At 52.4% G+C, this 20,208-nt stretch overlaps 1 protein-coding gene across 2 annotated transcripts in view; it reads right to left on the bottom strand.

Moving 5' to 3' along the window:
* TRAF3 (TNF receptor associated factor 3) overlaps positions 1–20,208 on the bottom strand; it is a 119,388-nt gene that overhangs the window by 6,527 nt on the left and 92,653 nt on the right. Inside the window, exons 5-10 of one of the 2 annotated variants that reach the window (XM_043921548.1) lie at positions 19,583–19,687; positions 18,806–18,973; positions 13,879–13,959; positions 11,306–11,380; positions 9,448–9,540; positions 4,952–5,092 (exon numbers count right to left, since the gene is read on the bottom strand). In XM_043921548.1, coding sequence (XP_043777483.1) covers positions 4,952–5,092; positions 9,448–9,540; positions 11,306–11,380; positions 13,879–13,959; positions 18,806–18,973; positions 19,583–19,687 — 663 coding nt within the window. The remainder of the gene's footprint in view (positions 1–4,951; positions 5,093–9,447; positions 9,541–11,305; positions 11,381–13,878; positions 13,960–18,805; positions 18,974–19,582; positions 19,688–20,208) is intronic. The other variant, XM_043921549.1, reaches the window with a different exon arrangement.

The following is a 20,208-nucleotide window of genomic DNA, read 5'->3' as shown; positions in this document are numbered from 1 at the left end:
CAGAAACCCCCTTTTCCAGAAGCACATGACCAGCACACCTGTAGCCGTCACTGGAGGGGGGCCTGGGGCTGAACTGGGGGGTCCAGTTGGCAGGTCTGGCCTGCCCACTTGTAGATGAAGCCAGGACCTGAAGGGTTTTCACCTCGAAAACAATCTGCATTTTTGAAACAGAGCACCTGAAAGGGGGCGGCTTAGCCCCTGGAGCTGTGGGGCGAGGGGGCCATCCCCAAGGTCGCGGGCTGAGCAGGGGGAGCCCCGGGGGCCTGCCGAGATCACTTCTCCTTTTGGGGCCCTATTTTTAAACCTCGAGGTTTCAGCGCCTTTGCTGGCTCTTAATAGCTGTGAAGGAACAAACATGTAAGCATGGGTTACTTTTCCGGGTAAAAAGTACAGTGTTAATCTTCCTCTTCTTTCCAAGAAACCCTGATATCAGCTAACATCTAAAAAGGAAGGATGACTTCTCTAAAGAACACGTCTTTCCACACTGAGACCACTTCATTTTAAACACACATGGCGAGAGGCACGGCTGGCTCACAAAGTCTCTTTTCTGGGGACAGTGCTGTTGACACGTGTGAACACTCACAGCCACGATGCATGTCTGACTGTTCTCCACCCGCTCAAGTGACAAAGCGACCACCCAGGCTGACGTGGGTGCTCATGAGGCCGGAGGGCGCTGACAGAAACCTAGACGCTCAGCATGGCTCCGAGGGGGCCCGCGGGGCGGCTGGAGCCCGGGGTGAGCGCGGGGCAGGGCGGGGTGGCCGAGGCCAGCTGCTCTTCACGTCCGAGCCCCCCAGCGGGGACCGCGCGGGACAGCGGCCTGAGGCCATGAGGCGCTCTGGGGACAGAAGCGACCGCGACGCCCCCACTACACACCAGGGGCGAGGAGTCCGCGGGCGGGGCCGGGCAGGAGGGGACACGGGACCACAGGTGCACACGCGCGCGCGCGCGCGCACACACACACACACACACACACACGGGCCCCGGCAGGAGGGGACATGGGACCCGCAGGCACACACACATGCGCGCGCACACACACACATATAGGCAAGGCCCACCCATGACCTAGAAGGCGCTCCTCTCACAGCAAGGGGAATGTGAACACACACGCCCCACCTACAGGAAGGGGAATGTGAACACACACACATGTCCCACCTACAGGAAGGGGAATGTGAACACACACACACACATGCCCCACCTACAGGAAGGGGAATGTGAACACACACACACGCCCCACCTACAGGAAGGGGAATGTGAACACACACACACGCCCCACTTACAGGAAGGGGAATGTGAACACACACACACGCCCCACCTACAGGAAGGGGAATGTGAACACACACACACATGTCCCACCTACAGGAAGGGGAATGTGAACACACACACACGCCCCACCTACAGGAAGGGGAATGCGCGGTTGTCAAGCAGCCCCTTTGCTGGGTCGAGGCTGCGGGTGAGGGCAGCACGTGGACCTAGCCCCGCCTTCCCTGGAGGATGCGGCGAACATGACCTCATGGTTGACGAGCCACCTCTGCCCAGCCGCCGCAGGGTCTCTATAAACACAGACCTTAAATGCAGGTGAGGGTTTTATTAGAGAAAAGGGCTCAGGAGCTGAGACATGCACAGACCGCTCACGACGTACGCACACCCTCGTCAGGAGACCTGCTCACAGGGCGCCAGACCCTCCGTCGTGCGTTCGGGCCCCTTGGCGCTTACATCGCTGCCAGTCACTCGGCTGACGCGGGTGGGTTCTGGGCTCAGCAAGGGGCCCGGGGACAGGGTGGGACCTGCTGACTGGGGGACCACTGTGTCATCCAACTGTGTAAGGAGAAAGGGACTTCCCCAGCGGTCCAGCGGTTAAGACCGTGCGCTTCCAGTGCCGGGGCACAGGTTCAACCCGTCAGTGAGCCCAGATCCCACATGCCGCGTGGCATGCAAGAAAACAGAACAGAAATGTCTTCACAAGTGAAGTATCAAGAAACCACCCTTCCAGGGATGGAAACACACACACTCTTTGGTTCCACTCTTTAAGCCCCTCTGCCTGCTCGGCCCGGGGCCGTCAGGACACTGCCCTCCATGTGGACTCCTTCCAGGCCAGTCCGCAGGATTCAGACGGGAAAGACATGATGCAGAGAGCTACAGGCCTGTCACCAGTAGGTGGTCCGAGGCACCGGCTGGGGAAAGGCTTCCTGGAGGAGGGGGCATCTACCCTGCCATCCGAGGAGGAGCCAGAGTCGGGACAGGAGGCGGGGAGAAGGTCCGGCCCGCCGCGAAGAGAGTGGCTAGGCGGCCACGCTCAACAGCGGCCAGGCAGGCGGCGTCCTGAGCTGTGGTCCAGCCAGTGACCCTCCCCTGGTGGCTGGAAGGCTCTGAGGTGAGGACTGAGGTGCAGGGCTGAGCCAGGCTCTGTGGAAACGGTGGGGGAGTGCATCCACAACCTCATTATGGACTCTCTCTTTTTTTTTTGGTTATAAATGAACCTACTACTTCATACACACAATGGAATACTACACAGCCATAAAAAGAGTGAAATGCCAGATGGCATGATGAAAGTAGATGAAAATAGAGATTATCAGGTGAAGTCAGAAAGAGACAGATATTATATGATATCACTTATATGTAGAATCTAAAATCAGACACAAATGAACTCTTCTACAAAACAGAAAGACTCCGACATACACAGAGACAGACTGATAGTTGCCAAGGGCGACGGGGTTGAGGGAGGGATGGATGGGGGCTGGGGTTAGCCGATGAGAACTACTGTATGTAGAATGGATAAACAGGGTCCTGCTATATAGCACAGGGAACGATATGCAATATCCTGTGATAAATCATAATAGAAAAGAACGCTAACAAAAAAGAACGTATATGTATATCTATGTCCCTTCATTGTTCACCTGAATCTGTCACAACATTGTTAACTGGCTATACCCCAATACAAAATAAAAAGTTAGACAAAGGCAGAATGTATATACATCACTTTACTGACAAAAGCATCTAGTCACAGCTATGGTTTTTCCAGTAGTCATGTATGGATGTGAGAGTTGGACCGTAAAAAAGGCTGAGTGCTAAAGAACTTATGCTTTCCAATGGTGGTGCTGGAGAAGACTCTTGAGAGTCCCTTGGACTGCAAGGAGATCCAACCAGTCCATCCTGGAGGAAATCAGCCCTGAACATTCACTGGAAGGGCTGATGCTGAAGCTGAAGCTTCAACACTGTGGCCACCTGATGCTAAGAGCTGACTCATTGGAAAAGACCCACTTTCCCACCTGATGCTGGGAAAGACTGAAGGCAGGAGGAGACGGGGGCGACAGAGGATGAGATGGTTGGATGGCATCACTGACTCAATGGACATGAGTTTGAGCAAGCTCCGGGAGATGGTGAAGGACAGGGAAGCCTGGGGTGTGGCAATCCATGGGGTCGCAGAGTCGGACAGGACTGAGCGGCTGAACGACGACATCTATATGTATGACTGAGTCAGCCTGCTGTACCGCGGCAGCCGACACAAGACTGGAAACCATTACATTAAAATAAGAACTAAATTTAAAGAAAAACAAACCCCTGCCCACTCATCCTTCCTTCAGTTGCTGACAGGCTTAACATCATTTCAAACACTACATCACCTCCTCAGCCCTCCCGTGCACCTCCGCCAGCCTGTGCACACGGGCCCTGCTCACGAGACGCCGGCCTCGGTCCCGGCGTGCTGACCAGCGCCTCCGGGCCAGTGGCGGCACGCAGGGGGCCTCCCGCAGGAGCCCTGATGCTGTTCCACATAGCATCGCGCTTTTCTGGCTTGATTCAATACCTGCGACTGGCACCCTTCTACTACAGCCTAATGTTTCATTATGCTTTTCCTTGTCTCTGGACAATCACCAAGTTTAATACAAATGAAATTAATAAGTCCCTATGCAATTCAAAGCATTATAACTAACCTCGACAATAAGATGGGAGGCAAGATGATCTCAAAGATGCTGTGACTCTGAGCTATTAGAAATATTTTATCTTCCAGGTAATTTAGGGAAACCCTGGGCACAAGCACTGGAAGACCATTCTGGCCACACAGGAGTGCTTCTCGCCTGGAGTGTGTGATACACACAGGAACTATGACCCTGAAGGCACACCCGAGTCAGCCGATGTGAGGACAGTGTCTGGAAGAATAACCTACAGCAAGTACCTGATGGAAGCCCGAGTGGGTTACAGAGACAGGGAGCCACAATCTGATCGGGCGTGTTTGGGCGTCACCCTTCGCAGAGCAGCGAGGGCTTCCGTGTTTGGGGTGGAGGTACCTTTGGGTCACCATGGTGAGATAAAGTGATGTGAGTACCTGTGTCATTGGAAGATTCAGAACAGAACAGTTTGGCTTCAGTTCACTTTAGGAAGTGAAACTACACAGCTACTCAGGAACAACATGAAATCTTAAATAATATTCATAAAAAGCTAATTTTAAAAAACCAAGGCTCTGGTCTTATTTCACCAACAGTGAAGCAAAGGCACAGGAGAGAGGGGATGGGGCTGGGCCTCCAGGAACAGGCAGGAAGGGTGCCTGCAGCCTTCCAGGCCAGTTGCGGACCCAGGCGCCCCGTGGACCCAGTCTGCCCTGTGAACCTAGGTCACCCGTGAACCCAGGCTGCCCCGAGAACCCAAGCCACTCACGAACCCAGGCCAGCTGCGAACCTAGGTCACCCAGGAACCCAGGGCGCTTCACGAACCTAGGTCACCCGTGAACCCAGGGCGCCCCACGAACCCGTGCCTTCCTGTGAACTGAGGCCACCCCGCGAACCCAGGGCACCCCACGAACCCAGGCCACTTCCCCGAGTTTCACTTAAACAAGAGAAACAAGCTGCCCTGTGGACCAAGGTCAGGGCTTTGGCTCGGACACCTCCCTGTGACAGTCCTGGTGGAGAACACGGACGCATTCCCTCCAACCCAGCCACAGTCTTACACTTCTTACCTGTAAATGCAGTATTTTGGATTCATTATTTCGAAGCATTTCCTTCTGTCTCTCAATTTCAATTTCGAAGCTACATATCTGGTTGTGCAAACTCTGTATGCTCTTGTTTTTTTCTACACTTTCGTTCTGCAGCAAGGAAACCTGAAAAAAGAAAGTCTCCAATTAAGCAAACACCATGATCTTAACAAGAATTAACAACAACTCTAGCACGAGTAATGAAATGTCGACAACAGGTCCGCTCACTGGAAGGAGTTCCAGGAACAAGCTCCTCCCCACAGGAAAGGGGGTCCTGTCCGTTCAACAGGGACATGAACCGCAGTTCTCAGAACCTTTCCTAGGAGTCAAGTAAGATGAGCTGAGTGCCTTTCAGAATTAGCAGGACTTTCTAAAGATTTTGCTGAAAACAAATAAATCTTTTATCAGAGTGGCTTTCACACTCTGATGAGGAAACAGTGGGAAACCCCTCCCTGCACCTCACCTCCTCGCTACGTACCTTGAACACATGTGCCTATTCCTAAAACAGGATCACAAAACCAAACCCGTCCTAATCAATTATAACGTACCTGGCACTTTCTATTTTATTCTACTTTTAAAAATGCTAGTTGCAACCCACTAAATTATTTCACAGCCACCAGTGGGCCACTCGCCACCCTTGAGAAGCTCTCAGCAGAATGAGGGAGCAGGAAGGGAGGGGTCTCACATGTGCCGCAGGGAGTCCTTGGGGCAGGCTGCCACCCCACAGAGAGGGGATGCAGATGGCGGAAGGGGGTTCCGGGGGACAGGGGTGTTGGGGGAACTGGGATTGCCAGGGGGTGGGGGTTCTGGGGGATGGGGGTATCAGGGGAACTGGGGTGCCAGAGGATGGGGGTTCCGGGGGAAAGGAGTGTTGTGGGAGCTGGGGGCATCAGGGGATGGGGGTTCCGGGGGACGGGGGTGTCAGGGGAAGTGGGGGTGCCAGGGGATGGGGGTTCCGGGGGACGGGGGAAGTGGGGGTGCCAGGGAATGGCGGTGTTGGGGGGATGGGAGGGGCACCAGGGGATGGGATGCCAGGAGACCACGGCGGTCCAGGAAGGGCCTGCTGGGGGCAGTTCCAAGCCCACCTTTGACATTTTCAAAGTTCCTTTCTGAAAAATAATCAGCTCCCAAGAACCAATTTACACAGGACTTAAAAGCCCTGGGGTGAGGAATTCAAGGACAACTCTACAAGGTGTCTTCTCACAATGCTTCCACAAGGGGCACTCTGGACGGCCCTGGGGGCTCAGTGGTTAAAGAACCCACCTGCCAAGCAGGAGACTCCAGGGCACTTCAATCCTCGGAACCTCCTCTGCCAAAGGCCATCTCCGCCCACAAGCGCTGGGTCCCTCTCACATGGCCCTCCCACGCCCGGAAGACGGTGCGTTCCACCGCGGCTCTACTCGGAGGTGCCCCCTCATACTGCCAGCACCTGAGGACCACCCAGCCACGCGACAGCTCACGGGCATCTCAGGTGACTTCTGGATTCCTGACCTCGTCCCTCTGAGGAACCACCAGCCCAAAGTCAGCGTCCTGCTTGGAGGCAGTACCTTTCGGGTGCTGTCTCAGTCTGTTTTATTTATAACAAACATATTTACAAAAGAATACAAAACCTGCAATATATATTTCAACTCCCCTAGGGTTTCACTCAGCACAAATGCACTCTCTTTCCTAAACTATGCTGTCTCACTGGTCCTCGGCCTCCTGCAAGGACCAGCCTGCAGCATCCAGCCTGGGGCATGGGTGGCTGGCAGTGGTACCTTGCTTTTTCTAAAGTTACCACTCCCTCATTCCCATCCGTTGGAGATGGACACAGTTCCTGGGCTCCGGCCTTCCGCCGCGGTGGCTCTTGTGCTGCTGAGCACGGGCTCCAGGGTCCGCAGGCTGAGCTGCTCTGCGGCACATGGGATCTTCCCGACCCAGGGGTTGAACCTGTTTCCCTTGCACTGACCGCAGACTCCCACCCACTGCACCCCCAGGGGAGTCCGCCACATCACACTCTTGATGTCTTTACAGAGGGATTGCCCTTAAACTTAGTTTCCTTTATTTACATATTTTAATGAAGGATGCCAGCCCCTGGGTGCCAGCAGACCCTCGCTTTCACCCGCCCACCAGGTGACGCCACAGGCAGAGGGAAGCCCACCAGCAGCTGTGTTTCCCAGAATCTACACAGCAGACCGAGCAGGGTCCCCCCGAGACCCTCCTCCCCGAACATACCCTCCACCCCCGCCTGTTGGGGGCACCCTAAGACTTCCTTGTGACTTAAGCTTTCCTAAAATGTAGGATGGGTGTTTCAGGTCCTGACTTTAAACAGTTTTGTTGTTCTTTTTTAGTTGGACTGTGCATGTAATAATTGGTCTTTCCGAATCAACTCAAATGTTCTATTTTCTAACCTAGATGAACAAAATAACTCAAGATCCAACTGAATAGTTCTATGATGAGAAACAAATTCCCACTTGAAGAAAACACAAACATCTCCATTTGTTGTCCAGGTTTGCTCTTGGGCCCAGAGAAGAGATGCCAGCTTCTCACGGACACAGGAAGGGTGCGCAGGGCGGAGGCCTGGCTGTCCCTAGTGGGGGGTGGGCTCAGGGAAGGGCTCACCCCTGAGCAAAGCCACGGGAGCAGACGTTTCAAACCCGCCCCCCCGGCTGGTGTGTGCTGTGCAAGGGGGAGGATCGCCGGGGAGGGGGTGTGGGCCATGTAGCCGGGTCCCGGGGTTTCCAACAGTGCCAAGAGGATGCCCTCAGGGTGCTGGGGTGGCAGGGCAGGAGGGCGCAGGACGGGATGACCCCCATCTCCCCCTCCTGCATCTGGGACGGGATGACCCCCATCTCCGCCTCCTGCATCCTGGACGGGATGACCCCCATCTCCCCCTCCTGCATCCAGGGAGCCCTCCTGACAGCCCCACCAACAACCGAGGGGGTGAGCACACCCCCAGCCCGCAGCTATGTAACCAGCACAGCTGGGACAAAACCAATACACTTCACAGGAAAGGGAGAACCTTTTAGATACATGAGAAGCTGTATCTGTGAGAGACCAAAAGCCCTGCGATCTACGCCTATAGTTTGAAAACGCAGAAACAACGCCTTCTTCAACAAGAGGAGAAAAAAGGATTCATAGGTAAACCGTTGCTGAACTCAGAGCAAATATGTGCTCATGGGAAAGTTATAAATCATTCATGTGACACAGATTCTATTTCACGGTCAAACAGAAGGCTCTTCCTGTCCCACGCGTGGTACACACAGCACACAAAGCCTTTCAGAGCTTCTCATCTCCAGCTTAAGCATTTATACTAAAAAAATATTTAATGTCATATTTAATAAACATTTTTTGATTTAAAACTTTACACTCCTTCAAGCACATTTACATTTTAAATTGCTTGGGTTTAACACTCAAAACAAGATATTCAAATCTTTACAAACCTTTAGAAAGCAAACATCAACTCCCCGGGCTGCCGAAACTCATCCCAGCGTCCTCCCATCACACGTCCTCAACACATGTTTGTTGAATATCAAACTAAGTTCTTATTTTTGTATACAAGCCATAAGCCACAGTGGGAGATCTATAACCTTCTCTGTCAAGCCTTGGAGGTTTTCATCCTTTCTTTGGGAAAGCAGGCTTGGCAATCTGAGCACCACAGAACAAACCCCGCCCCCCCCCCCCCCCCGCCCCCGGGAGGAGTGTTCTGTGGGCAGGTGCCTGCTAATAAGGAGGGGAGTGCAGACCCCACAGCGGGGCTTCGAGGAGACGCCCAGGAGAGCAGGTGTGTCTGGGGAGGGGCTGTGTGGCCCCCCAGACTTCCACAGTTAACTGTAACCCTGGTATCCCTGGTTGGGGAAGTAAGATCCCACATGCTGCGGGGCAGCTAAGCCCGTGCACTGCAGTGAAGACCCGGCACGGTCCACAAACAAAAACGCACAACGAACAACAGTAACACTGGTGATGTGGACACGTCCCTTCCTCCTGTCTCTTACAGGGTCACACACGTGACACCGGTACCCTTCCAGACTGGGGCTGGCAGACTTTCTGTAAACAACCAGAGAGTAGTATTTGGGGGCTGTGCAGTCCACACGGTCTCCGTGTCAACGCTGCCGTCCTGGTCTGAAAGCAGCCATGGGCAATGGGGAAGTGAGTGCGCGTGGCCCCGTTTCGATAAAGCTTTATTTACAAAAAGACAGGGTTGGGGGGTGGACACTGGAAGCGACAATCCCTGTTCTAACTCAATACTAAGAGAATCACCATGTGAGTTTTTTAAAAAGCACTTTATACACACTTGGCAACTAAAAAACAAAAAGCAAGCTAGCAAAACCACACACCTGCATTTATAAACTCAAGATCGCTTGAGAAGAATTTACTTTTTTGACACTTCATGCTGTTTCTTTTATCCAAAACCCATTACTAAATAAAAAGAAGGCTTTCTTCTTCACACAACAGGAAGAAATTGTCAGAAGCCAGCAGAGGCCGGGAACGGCGGGGCGTACCTTCTTCTCCAGGGAGTTGCTCCACTCCTTCAGCAGGTTGACATGCTGCACTGCGGAGCTGGCCTCGTGGGCCTTGATCTGCTGGTTTGTCCCCTGAGAACAAAGAGGAGATGCAGTCAGCCAGCCGCCCTCGGTCAGAGGCTCCGACCCTCAGACGACCTCACGCCAGCACCGCACATGAAGGGGGGGGACTGAATCGGGGAAGGCTCACAGGGCATCTCCAGCCTCCAAGGGCTGCGCTCAGTGACCCCTGATCTACCGTGTGCAGGTGAGGGGGCCGCACCGAGAGGGACCGCGCAGCTCAAGGATGAGGCGCTGCGATTCTGCGCCCACTGCCTCGAGACCGTGTGCTTCACTGACCCCTCAGTTTACCTACGCTTCAGACCTCCAACATTGAGAAATTAAATTTCAGACATATCCCTTTTGTTCCTTAGTAAGTTTTCTGCACTAAAATATAAATGGAAAACGTTGAGACATCTGCAAGTCGTAGCTAGATGGTGCTACAATAATCTAGTGAATGTGTAATCAAAGTAGGATTCTAAGTAATCTATTAAGATATTAACTTACTAGTGAAATACTAGTATCAGGAAATGCACAGTCCCTAACTATTCTAAGTATACTTAGAAAGTTACGTACAGAACATAAACAATCTACAGAGTACATAAGATGTAGACCATCTCAGAGTCAATAATGAGCATGTGAAACAGTACTTCACATATCTAAGAAAATAAATGGTATAAGAATGCAATTTGTTTTTGATCCTGGAAAATTTAAAAGCCATGGAAAGCATTTTGATGATCTCCAAAACATATACTCTGTACATAGAATATTCATATATATATGTTCATACAAGTATTGCTATATATCAACATATATATATATACATACACAGAATGAATGATATATAAGTACATACGACATAACAGTGGTGAGGGCTCAGTCTCCTTAAGAGACAAGCAGAGGGAAAGCTACCTTCGTCCTCACTCTCAGGCTTTTTACTTCCTAAGAAAATGCTGAGATGCCAATATCTCTGCACTGATTCCATAATAATGTATTGATAATACATAAAAATCAAATATAAAATGCTTTAATTGAAGTATATACTGCCCTTTGATAGTTCTAAAATGAAGATATACATTTAAATGAAAATAGTTCAAATTCACTAGCCATCTCAGGTGTGTTAAAAAAAAAATCACTTTCTAAGAAAATGTTGAGATGCTAATATCCCTGTTCTGACTTCACAATAATGTATTGATAATACATAAAAATCAAATATAAAATGCTTCAACTGGAGTACATACTGACCTTTGATAGTTCTAAAATCAAGATATACGTTTAAATGAAAACTAGTTCAAATCCACCAGCAATATCAGGTGTGTTAAAAAAAACAAAAAAACCAGGAACAGATTTCTCACGGCACAGGCGTGGCAGTGGAAGAGACTCCTCTCCGCCCGGCAATCCGGGAGGTGTGGCATGTACACGGGACACACTAAGGACACACGCGTGTGCAACCCTCACCGCGGTGCACTGGTGCACATGCTGCTGAAACCACGTCCGGGGTGCCGCAGTCTACCTAGAAACCCCACCCCGCGTCGGGCCTGCCGGTTTGAATGGGATCCTTCTGCTGAGGCATTAACTCCCCCTCAGCACAGGCGTCCACCTAAAGGCTCACGACACCCCCAGCCTGAAAAGCGGCCCCCACGGCTGCCGCACGTGGTCTGTCGCCCGTGTGAAGCTGGTGACTCGGAGCCGTAACAAAACGGAAAGCCCAGAGCTTGCATGTTAAAATGTCAACACAGTTAACTTTCTCTCATGGAGGAATGTCAGCGACTGGGAAGGACGAATGTCGGATACTGACCTGAAAAATGCAGCCATAGCGCTTAAAACTACAGGTGCTGGGGGCATTGACACACTCTGACAAGTGTGCACTCAACTGCAACGGGAAAGAGACGTGAGTTGTGGCACAAACGTTTGCATGAAAATGTTCAAACATATCAAGGGCACAGGTAGCATCTGGGTTCCACTGTTACGAATGGGGCTTGTCGGCTACAGGTGTGTTTACACCACCTGCTTCCTAGACTTCTACCCAGTAAATATACAGTATCATCACGTGTATACACATACACACCAATATACAGAAATACATTTACTGTAACATTTCTTACACTTGTGGCTTTTTTTAGAACAACTTTTGTGACACGCTGTCTGCAGAATTTTAAAAAGAAAGGAAGAAAAAAAAAAAAAAACCAAACTGAAAAGCACATTTAAAGACTATAAACAAAAAAATTGCATGAAACACAAAAAATAGAAAGCATTCCGATGTAGCTGGGCCACACACCTCGTATACAGTACACAGAAGTAGGTGTCTCTCTCCAGGGAAGCGCACACAGGCACCCCCAGACCCCCATGCTCACGACAACTGCAGAGGGGACTCTCCTTCTGAAAAGACTCTCCTCCCTCAGTTTGGCCAGAAATTCATGTGGCTTTTCAGAGACCCCTGAGTCATCTTAACAACATGGATCTTAACGTGCTCCACTCCACTTCATGGAGGACAACTACGAGGGACAGGGGCGGAGCTCGTCCGGCCAGGAGGAAGCCCGTGCTCTGCTTCAACGTTGGCAAATTGTCAAACACACACTGCTCAGGGTGCCCCTCAGGAGAGGAGGAAATGGAAACATCCGCATTTTAGAGACACGGCGTTTTGCGTTAGGCTAATACAATTTTAAAGATGATCTCTATATTGGAAATTCAAGGGACAGATCTTTACAGAAAACAGTCAGACCCTGAATCAGCAGAGCGGTTTGTGAGCGCAGTGCATGGGGGCCCGGGAGCGTGTCCTCCCAGGAGCCAGCGCTTGTACGACATTGCTCTGGTGGGCGCAGCTGGGTTCGATGCCTTCTCTTCTATTCTCTGGGACAAAGTCGCCTCCCGCCAGGTCCGTACTCAGGACGACAGGGAGAGGCTCACAGCAGGCCAGACTGCTGGCCGTGCCAGTTACAGGACAGCCCGAGGGGCCCACCTGCCCGCTGCCAAGGCCAACCCGGAAGAAGGTCTGGGCCGGGGCGGGGTGGCAGTGGCTGCACCTGCAGGAGGCAGCCAGGAGGCAGGTGGCAGGTGGCAGGCACAGAAACTCAACAGGCAGCCGTGTGTGCAGGGACGTCAGTTTGAAAATCGTAAAACGTTTTCTTTCACTGCCATCAGTACAGTTGTAAATCCAACCATCTAACACGTCTAATGTTAAAATTGGGGACATATTGAGTTTAGCGCTATTTTCTACAACTATAAACTCAGGGTTGTGCTTCCCCTAAATTGGCTTCATCATCATTAGTCTCAGAGCCCTACAGAATTTAGGGGAGCTCGGGGCTAGAGCAAGAACCATCCATAAAATGGCACCTTTCACCAGAAACTTGAGATCAATGCAGGTTTAAAGATTTTTTAAAATAAAGATAACTTAAAGGCAAATGGAGACAATTTTGTTCCTAATATAGATAGCCCTGCGTGAGTCAACACTGAGGAAAGTATATGGAACCCTGGAAGTTATTTCCACAGCAGCCTCTTCGTAGGTTCACTTTAACAGAGGGACTTCCCAGCCGTGGAGACAGTGCCCTTGCTGTTCTCTGAGGCATGGCCAGGGGCCCAGAGACCACCGTCACACCCGGCGAGACCGGCCCCTGCCCAGCAGGGACGTCCGGGACGGGGCACCTCGGTGAGAGGGGCTCCAGGGTCCTCCTGCGCCCGTGTCCCTGGCCTCAGGGACGGGAGAGACCGACGTCCCCGACCCCTGCAGTGTCCAGGTGTCAAATCCCAGGCAGCTGAGAAGGGCTGAGGTGAGCACGTTCCTCAGGCCAGAGCGCCCAGGCCCGAGGGCGCTGGGCGTGGGGACCAGGGCTGCAGGCACCCCGAAGCCCACGGGCGCCCCCACGGCTCCCAGAACAGCAGCTGGATATACCCTGGTCAGACAAGGCAACCGCAGAGTCCACCTGCCTCAGGGACAGTCCAGGTCCGCCAGTCCGCCGTCCAGGCGCCTCCCCACCGCCCGCCACCCACCACCCTCTCACCCCAGGGCAGACCCCGCACAGCCTGTGTGGCCGAAACAGCTCATGAGCATCTCTCAGTTAACTGATCTTCCTGAGACGCTCGTAGAGTCATTCCTATTCTACAGATTTAAATCTAAAAAGGGTCGCCCCTGCTTGCACTGTAAATATTCCCGTTTTCTCAGTTTTTAATGATGTTTTTGCTCTGAATTCACCACTCTATAGCTTTTAACTGCTTGTTTCTGAAATATCTGATTTCCAAGAATAGCATGAGTTTTTTCATCGTCCTACGCTCTCACCACCATGATCTGTGACGACCTCGGGGCCTTGGCGTCAAGGGGGAAATGGGGACCCAAAGGACCCCCAGCTCTTCCAGGGGCCCAGCCACACCCCTCACCTCGCTCCTCAGAAGGGTCTGGACGCTGCACTTGTGTGGGCAGGACACCACCACGCAGGGACACTCCGTGTCTTCATGTTTCTGGAGGAGAAAGAGAAACCGTTGCCAACTTGGAAACACACGACCCGCCTTCCTTCAGAGACCGCCGGCATCCCCACGAGGCCCCAAGGGAAGCCCTCTGTCCACAGTCATGTCCTCGGGTCCCAAGGCTCCCACCACACCTGGATGGGTCGCTCTGTTACAGAAGCGTGAGTGCTGAGAAGGCAGGCACTCACCAGAGCGCCCCAGAGCTGACTGGTCGGAGCAACTCACGAGGGGCCACTCTAGGACCGCTCCCCCCGGCCGCGGGCCCCGCCCCAGCCCGCCTGTGCCCTCCACCTGCGTGCCCTCCAGCCGCGTCCCCGGGGCCGACGCCGCCCCGCCACCTGTGCCCGCTCACACGGGGGTGAACGCCAGGGCCCAGCCTCTGATGGCTGGGGCGGACACTTCCCCTCTGGCTTCTCAGCTTGGAGTCTGGAAATGATGCTTCTCCAGAGCCTGAAAACAGTGTGATCCCCAGGAATTTAAATGACTGTGCTGAGAGCGTGCCTGGATTTCCTTTAATGCAAGGGCAACGTAGGTATGTTCCAGTGAAGCCCTTCTCTGGATGGCACAGATTTCAACACAGAGCCTGGGTGACGGCCACTGCCGAGCTCAGTGCCACGGGCACCTGCTGGCACCCGTCTGTTACACCACCACCAGCAAAGCACAGGCCAGAGCTCCTGAGGCCAGCAAGCCCGAGCGGGCCTGGAGACAGCACCTCGAGACACGCGACAGGCCGCACAGGCAGACCCAGAGCCCCCATGAAACAGACTGTGGGGCCAGGCTTCAGAGGGCAGCACTCGGCAGGAGGAGGGATGGTGGGCTCCCCTCGGGCCCAAGGACACTCCGGTTCTGCTGGCACGCTACATCGGGCAGCCCTAGGCACATGCCGTCTGACCGGCAGGAGTGCGGGCCAAGGACACGGCGCCCGCAAGGACGCTTCTCTGGCCCAGAGGCCAGTCGTCCTGCCGCTTGCAGTCCCCAGTCTGGCTCAGCCTGGCAGGCAGGCCGTGTGGACAGGACCCCTCTGCTCCCGAGTGTGGTCCCGGAGGCCCCCAGAGCCTCCAGCGCCTGCAGCGGGCGGCCCACGGCTGTCTCGAGCTCATCGGAAAGCTCTTGGCTGGACTGAGCCTGACCAGCATCTCCTGCGAGGGGACCCCCTCACCCTAGGAGTTCCCTGGTGCCAAGTCAAGGCTTCATGCGTTTTTCAGTGGGCCGTCTCGGCCAGAGAGCGTCATCTGTAGGCGGGGAGTGACCAGTCCTCCCTCAGAGGGCAGCGGTAAGGATGGAGTCAGTCCCGGGCCTGGAGAACAGACGTGGCCAGTGCTCCAGATGCCATGCCTCCCTCCCAAAGCTGCCCGTGACCCCAGCCTCATCCACCGGGCCGGGCCTGCCCTGGCCTTGGGTCAGCCTGGCCCAGGACAGCGAGAAGAGAAGCGGGGATGGACAGACCGTCACCCCGTGGCAGGAGTGCGGGGAGAGCGCCTGGGGCTGGGGTCACAGAGGCAGCACTGAGCTGACGCAGGGGAGGGGCCGTGCGCTGAGGAGGCAGGCAGGGGGCCGCAGGGGGAGAGGCTGGGGCCTGTACGCCAGGCCCGTCAGGAGCTTCATGTGCGCTGCAGACCTGAGCAAGGACGACCAAAACAGGCTTTTCTGGCTATCGGAGGGTAAGCGTCTCACATGGGATTTCGGGGGTTTTGCCAGTTCTGTCAAACCTTCCCATCTCCAACAGTGATGGGTAAAAAAGGCAATGGTGTGACTTGCAATTCTTTAATGTGTAGCTATTAGCATGCTCTTTATTTTAAGCATTTCTATTTTCTGTGACTTGCCATTTATAGCTTTGACTGCAGTGGGTTGAAAAGTGACCCCTGAAATATCACCCCCGGACCTCAGAATGTGACCTTGTTTGGAAAGAGAGTCTCTGCAGATGTAATGAGTTAAGAGGTGACCCTTGGCCACCCTTTATAATTCTTGACTTTTCACAAATTAACAGAACTGTTCAAAGAGAATGATACTCTATAATCTCTGGGCTAAATGGAAGAGTTTTTTTCTGATGCTTTATGCTAACAGATTAAAAAAACAAACTCAAAAAGACCTGACACACCAATACCATGGTTTAAAGATAGAAAAGAACTGCTCATAAGAACTTGAGTGTCTCTGTGCTTTATCAGTCTACACTTTATCAACACTCGATGTACTTGTCACACCACAGAATGCAGGAGGAGGAGGAAAGTCAGGATGACCTGGGGCTTCGGGCCCAAGTTAAACAACTGCGCTTTTTAAAAACAGACTTAAGGCCTGAGAGGACGAGACTGTAGGAGAGTTGAAAGAACAAGACTTGGGAGTCAAATTCCGCCACTGCCAACAAGATGGGGGCCCTTTCCTGGCAGGGGAGGAAGTACGGGTGTGGCTGCCTGCTGGCGCCCGGGCCCTGGGGCCTAGAGCGGGGTGTACCAGCTTGACCCCCAAGCAGGCGTGCTCCCCACAGTGATCACAGGTGGACAGAAAGTAAGATCTGCCCCGAGACGCACTGCAGGGTCCACACCCTGAAGACACACCAGGACATCTCCATCACTGAAGGGCAGGAAGATTTAGGAGGAATATTTACTCGGACAACTCAGGTCCCAAACTTGTAAGCACTGCTTTGCGCCTCTCCACCTGCTGTCTCTGTCTCCTCTTCGCAGTCAACACATTTATGACCCCACATCAGGTCAGATGCCACTTCCTCTCCACAGCCTCATGGACCCTGTCAGGCCAGGTGAACCAGCCCTTCCCACACCAGCATTTACACAACTGTGTAACTGGCTGTCTCCCCCACCAGACGGTGGAGTGAAGGGGAGAGACTGTGATTTGTTCTCTTGTGTGTCCTGGGCAACTAGCTTGGGGTCTGGTGCCCCATGGGTACTCAATAAGCATTTCACGACTCCATGAGCGATGCTGTTATTCCAAAATCCACCTCTTCGCAGGCTTGACTGAAGCTCACAGTCGGCTACTGACAAGCTGTTTAACTCACATGCTCTACAATTCTTTCTCAAATGAAAATTAATTTCTGAATTCTATTCTGCAAATAAAGGTAATTGATTTTTGCAAGAAGCAAAGTATAACTTTGATAGCAACATAGTGATATGTGTAAGGTCAGGAGGATTGCTCATTGGGTACATGTTGCCTTCACTCGAATTTAATTACTGAAGAAATTATTCAATTATGAAAAATACTACTGCTATTTTCCAAAGGGGAGGGCACTTAAAGGTTATTAATAACCAGAAACAACAATCATACAGCAAACAGACTTCACGATGGAAGAAAGTCACAGGCACAGAAAAGTTAAACAAAGAAGGTAAAGTGGAGGTTACAGTGATTACTCTCACTTCACACAGAAAAACAAAGACAACCGTTTCTAAATGGGGGTCAGTTCGTGCTCCCGAACATCTGCCAGGAACGAGACGTGGTCCTCAGGCCTGGCTGCCTGTCCAGGGTCCCTCTGTCTGTTGACCCACCAGTCACTGGCCTGCTGGGTTCAGAAGCCCAGCCCCGCCCCTGGCTCCACCCCCCAGCAGCACCGCCCACCTGCCCCACCACGCCCCGTCTCCCTCTGAGACGTCACCCTCCACCCTCGGGGGAATCACCCTCGGGGCCCTGGCCGCCCCTCCACTGGATGACCCCCCTTGCTTTGCAGGCTGTAAGCACTGTGCGCCCAGGCCTCTGGCCTGACTGGCCCTGCTCTCTACTCGCTCCAGGCCCTGGGCTGCCAGGACCACCTGTTAACACACCCTGTGGCCCAGACCACTCCCTCCTCCCCAGAGCCTGCTCTCGCCCTCTGAGCCACACCTCAGCATCCCCTGCTCTAGTTATAAGCACTGGGCATCCGCTCAACTCACACTCCACTCACACTCCATGCTCAAGCCACTGGCTAATCCCACTGGCTCTGCATAATGCTGATCACGTCTGCCCCTTGCTCAGAGCTGTCCAGACCCCCACCCCTAGTCTGCTCCCATCAACTTCCCACCTCACCCCTGCCCTGTCCGAGGCAGCCCCTGAAGTCCAGCTGCCGAGTTCACTCCATCTCAGAGCCAGAGCTACCCGTGGCCGCTGCCTCTGCCCCGACGCTCTTCCTGCATCGATCCGACAGCCTCGGAGGGGCCTGCCCTCACCACCCCACCTCCCATCTTTATCGTATTGATGACCTCTTCCCACTGTAAGATGAGGTCACCCTGAACCCCCAGCCCCGAGAACAGCACCCAGCACACAGTAGGTATGCAGTAAATATGTACTCAACAAGCAAACATTCGACAGTGTTCACACCGCTGACTCCTTTGGACGCTTGTCCTCCATCCCAACATCTGCTTCTCTTTAATTTACACATAAGTGATCCGATTCTAACATGCGCACAATATAAAACCGTGCGGAAACAAGGGAGGCACGAAAAAATGTTAACTTCTCCTCTCTCCCCAAGAGAGACAGCTGTACTTTAGTAAAGAGGGATAAATCACCCTGCTGGAGTGATGGTTACAGTCTCAGAGCCATAGAATGGTTACGTGATCCAGCAAGATTTTGAGGCTATTCCCTGGGACAAGTGGAAAATTCTACCTTTTTTTGAATAATCAGTCTTCATTCTTTTTTTTTTTTGACACCCCAAATGACAGTCGATCAAGGCACGGCAAATGCTAATTGCATAAATCAAAATGGGCAAAACAAATACAGCTTAGCTCTGAAACAAAGTCAGATGAAAATTGCTAGTTACGCCTATCTTTTCTCTCTATTTCTGAGAACAGTCATTTGGCAAGCTGTTCTGTGGACAAACGGCACCTGGACGGAGCGCAAGGCGGGGAGCGAGAGAACACCGCACCTGCAACGTGATCATCGGGACCTGGCTCTTGCAGTGACTGCACGTGGCCTCGCGGTATTTACAGGCCTTCTCCACGTGGTCGCGCAGGTCTTTCCTCAGGACTTTCTCTTTGCAGTCTGCACGGACACACGAGAGCTCCTCAAACTGGCAGTCATTCTTCAGATGAACCTGGAAGGCAGACAGTTCGTTTGGAGCTCTTCATCGGCAGACCTCCAGTCTGAAATACCAACTCTAGCTTCTGTGCAGTCAAATCCTACACAGGCATCTCCATCTGCTGCTCCACCAGCTCCTCTCAGAGGAGACTGACAGACATATCAAGAGGTGCTGAACTTCATATTCCACTGAGTGATTACTCAAACCATACTGCTTTTGAAGAACTCAGTCAATTAGCCTTTCCTCCTGGATAAATAAATAGTTATCCACCAAGGACTTCGTTTTGTTCTAATTCAAATATCCTTCCAGGATTAAATATGAGAGTAATCAAAAAAAAAAAAAAAGAAGTTACATGGAATTTTATGGTTATAAATAGGAGAAGGTTTAAATGGGCCTTCTATAATTAACATTCAATTCAGATTTCTTTCTACTCTAAATACGGTAGGGTGTTCAAAAGCCAATTGACATTTCTGTCTGTGATGTCATAAAAATAACACCTGACACCCAAGGGGCTCTGCCTGCTCTCCCACTTGGTTGTGTCTGAAAGATGAATGCAGACATGGTCTTAGGGGCTCCGCCGTGCTGACCAGGGACCGGTGTTTCTGGACATCTCGCCGCACTCACCAGCAGGTGCCCCAGGGCCAACTGCTCTGCACAGCCCCGGCCCTCGTTCCGACAGAATATCTGAAGGGCCAGAATCTCCCTCTTGCAGCAATTATCCTTAAACACCTGAAATTGAAAGATAGCTATTTTAGAGGATTAAGATTTCTTAATCTCCGCATGCTGCTACTTTAGACAAGGCAAAACCACTCTAAAAAGTCATGAGCACATCCCTGAAGAGGGCTCAGAAAGCACTAAGGACCGTTTTAACGTCTAAGTGAGTAGAATGAAGGAGCCATCCCCACCAAGAGACACAGTTTACATGATACAACCTTAACTACCAGCTTTCAATGGATAAACCCAAAGAAAGCAAATTATACTGAACAACTGAAGATCACTTTGGAGCATCCAAACGTTTTAGATGGACTCTGACATTCTCAAGACAAGCCCACACCAGGACCGAGTTCACACTTGGATCCTGGACACTCCCAGGCTCCAGCCTTGCTGGGAGTGGAACCTCCCATGGAGGAACGGGGTGGTGGGAGCGGGCGCTACCGCTCGAGGCCTTGCTAGGTCCTTGCTGGGGGAACAGAGAAACAACCATAAAAGACAATGAGCTGCAGACGGTTTGTACAACATTTATCTTGGTT

The sequence above is a fragment of the Cervus elaphus genome, chromosome 13, assembly GCF_910594005.1.
Source record: "Cervus elaphus chromosome 13, mCerEla1.1, whole genome shotgun sequence".
NCBI classification, from domain to species: domain Eukaryota; kingdom Metazoa; phylum Chordata; class Mammalia; order Artiodactyla; family Cervidae; genus Cervus; species Cervus elaphus.
This window is presented reverse-complemented; position numbering and strand designations above follow the sequence as displayed.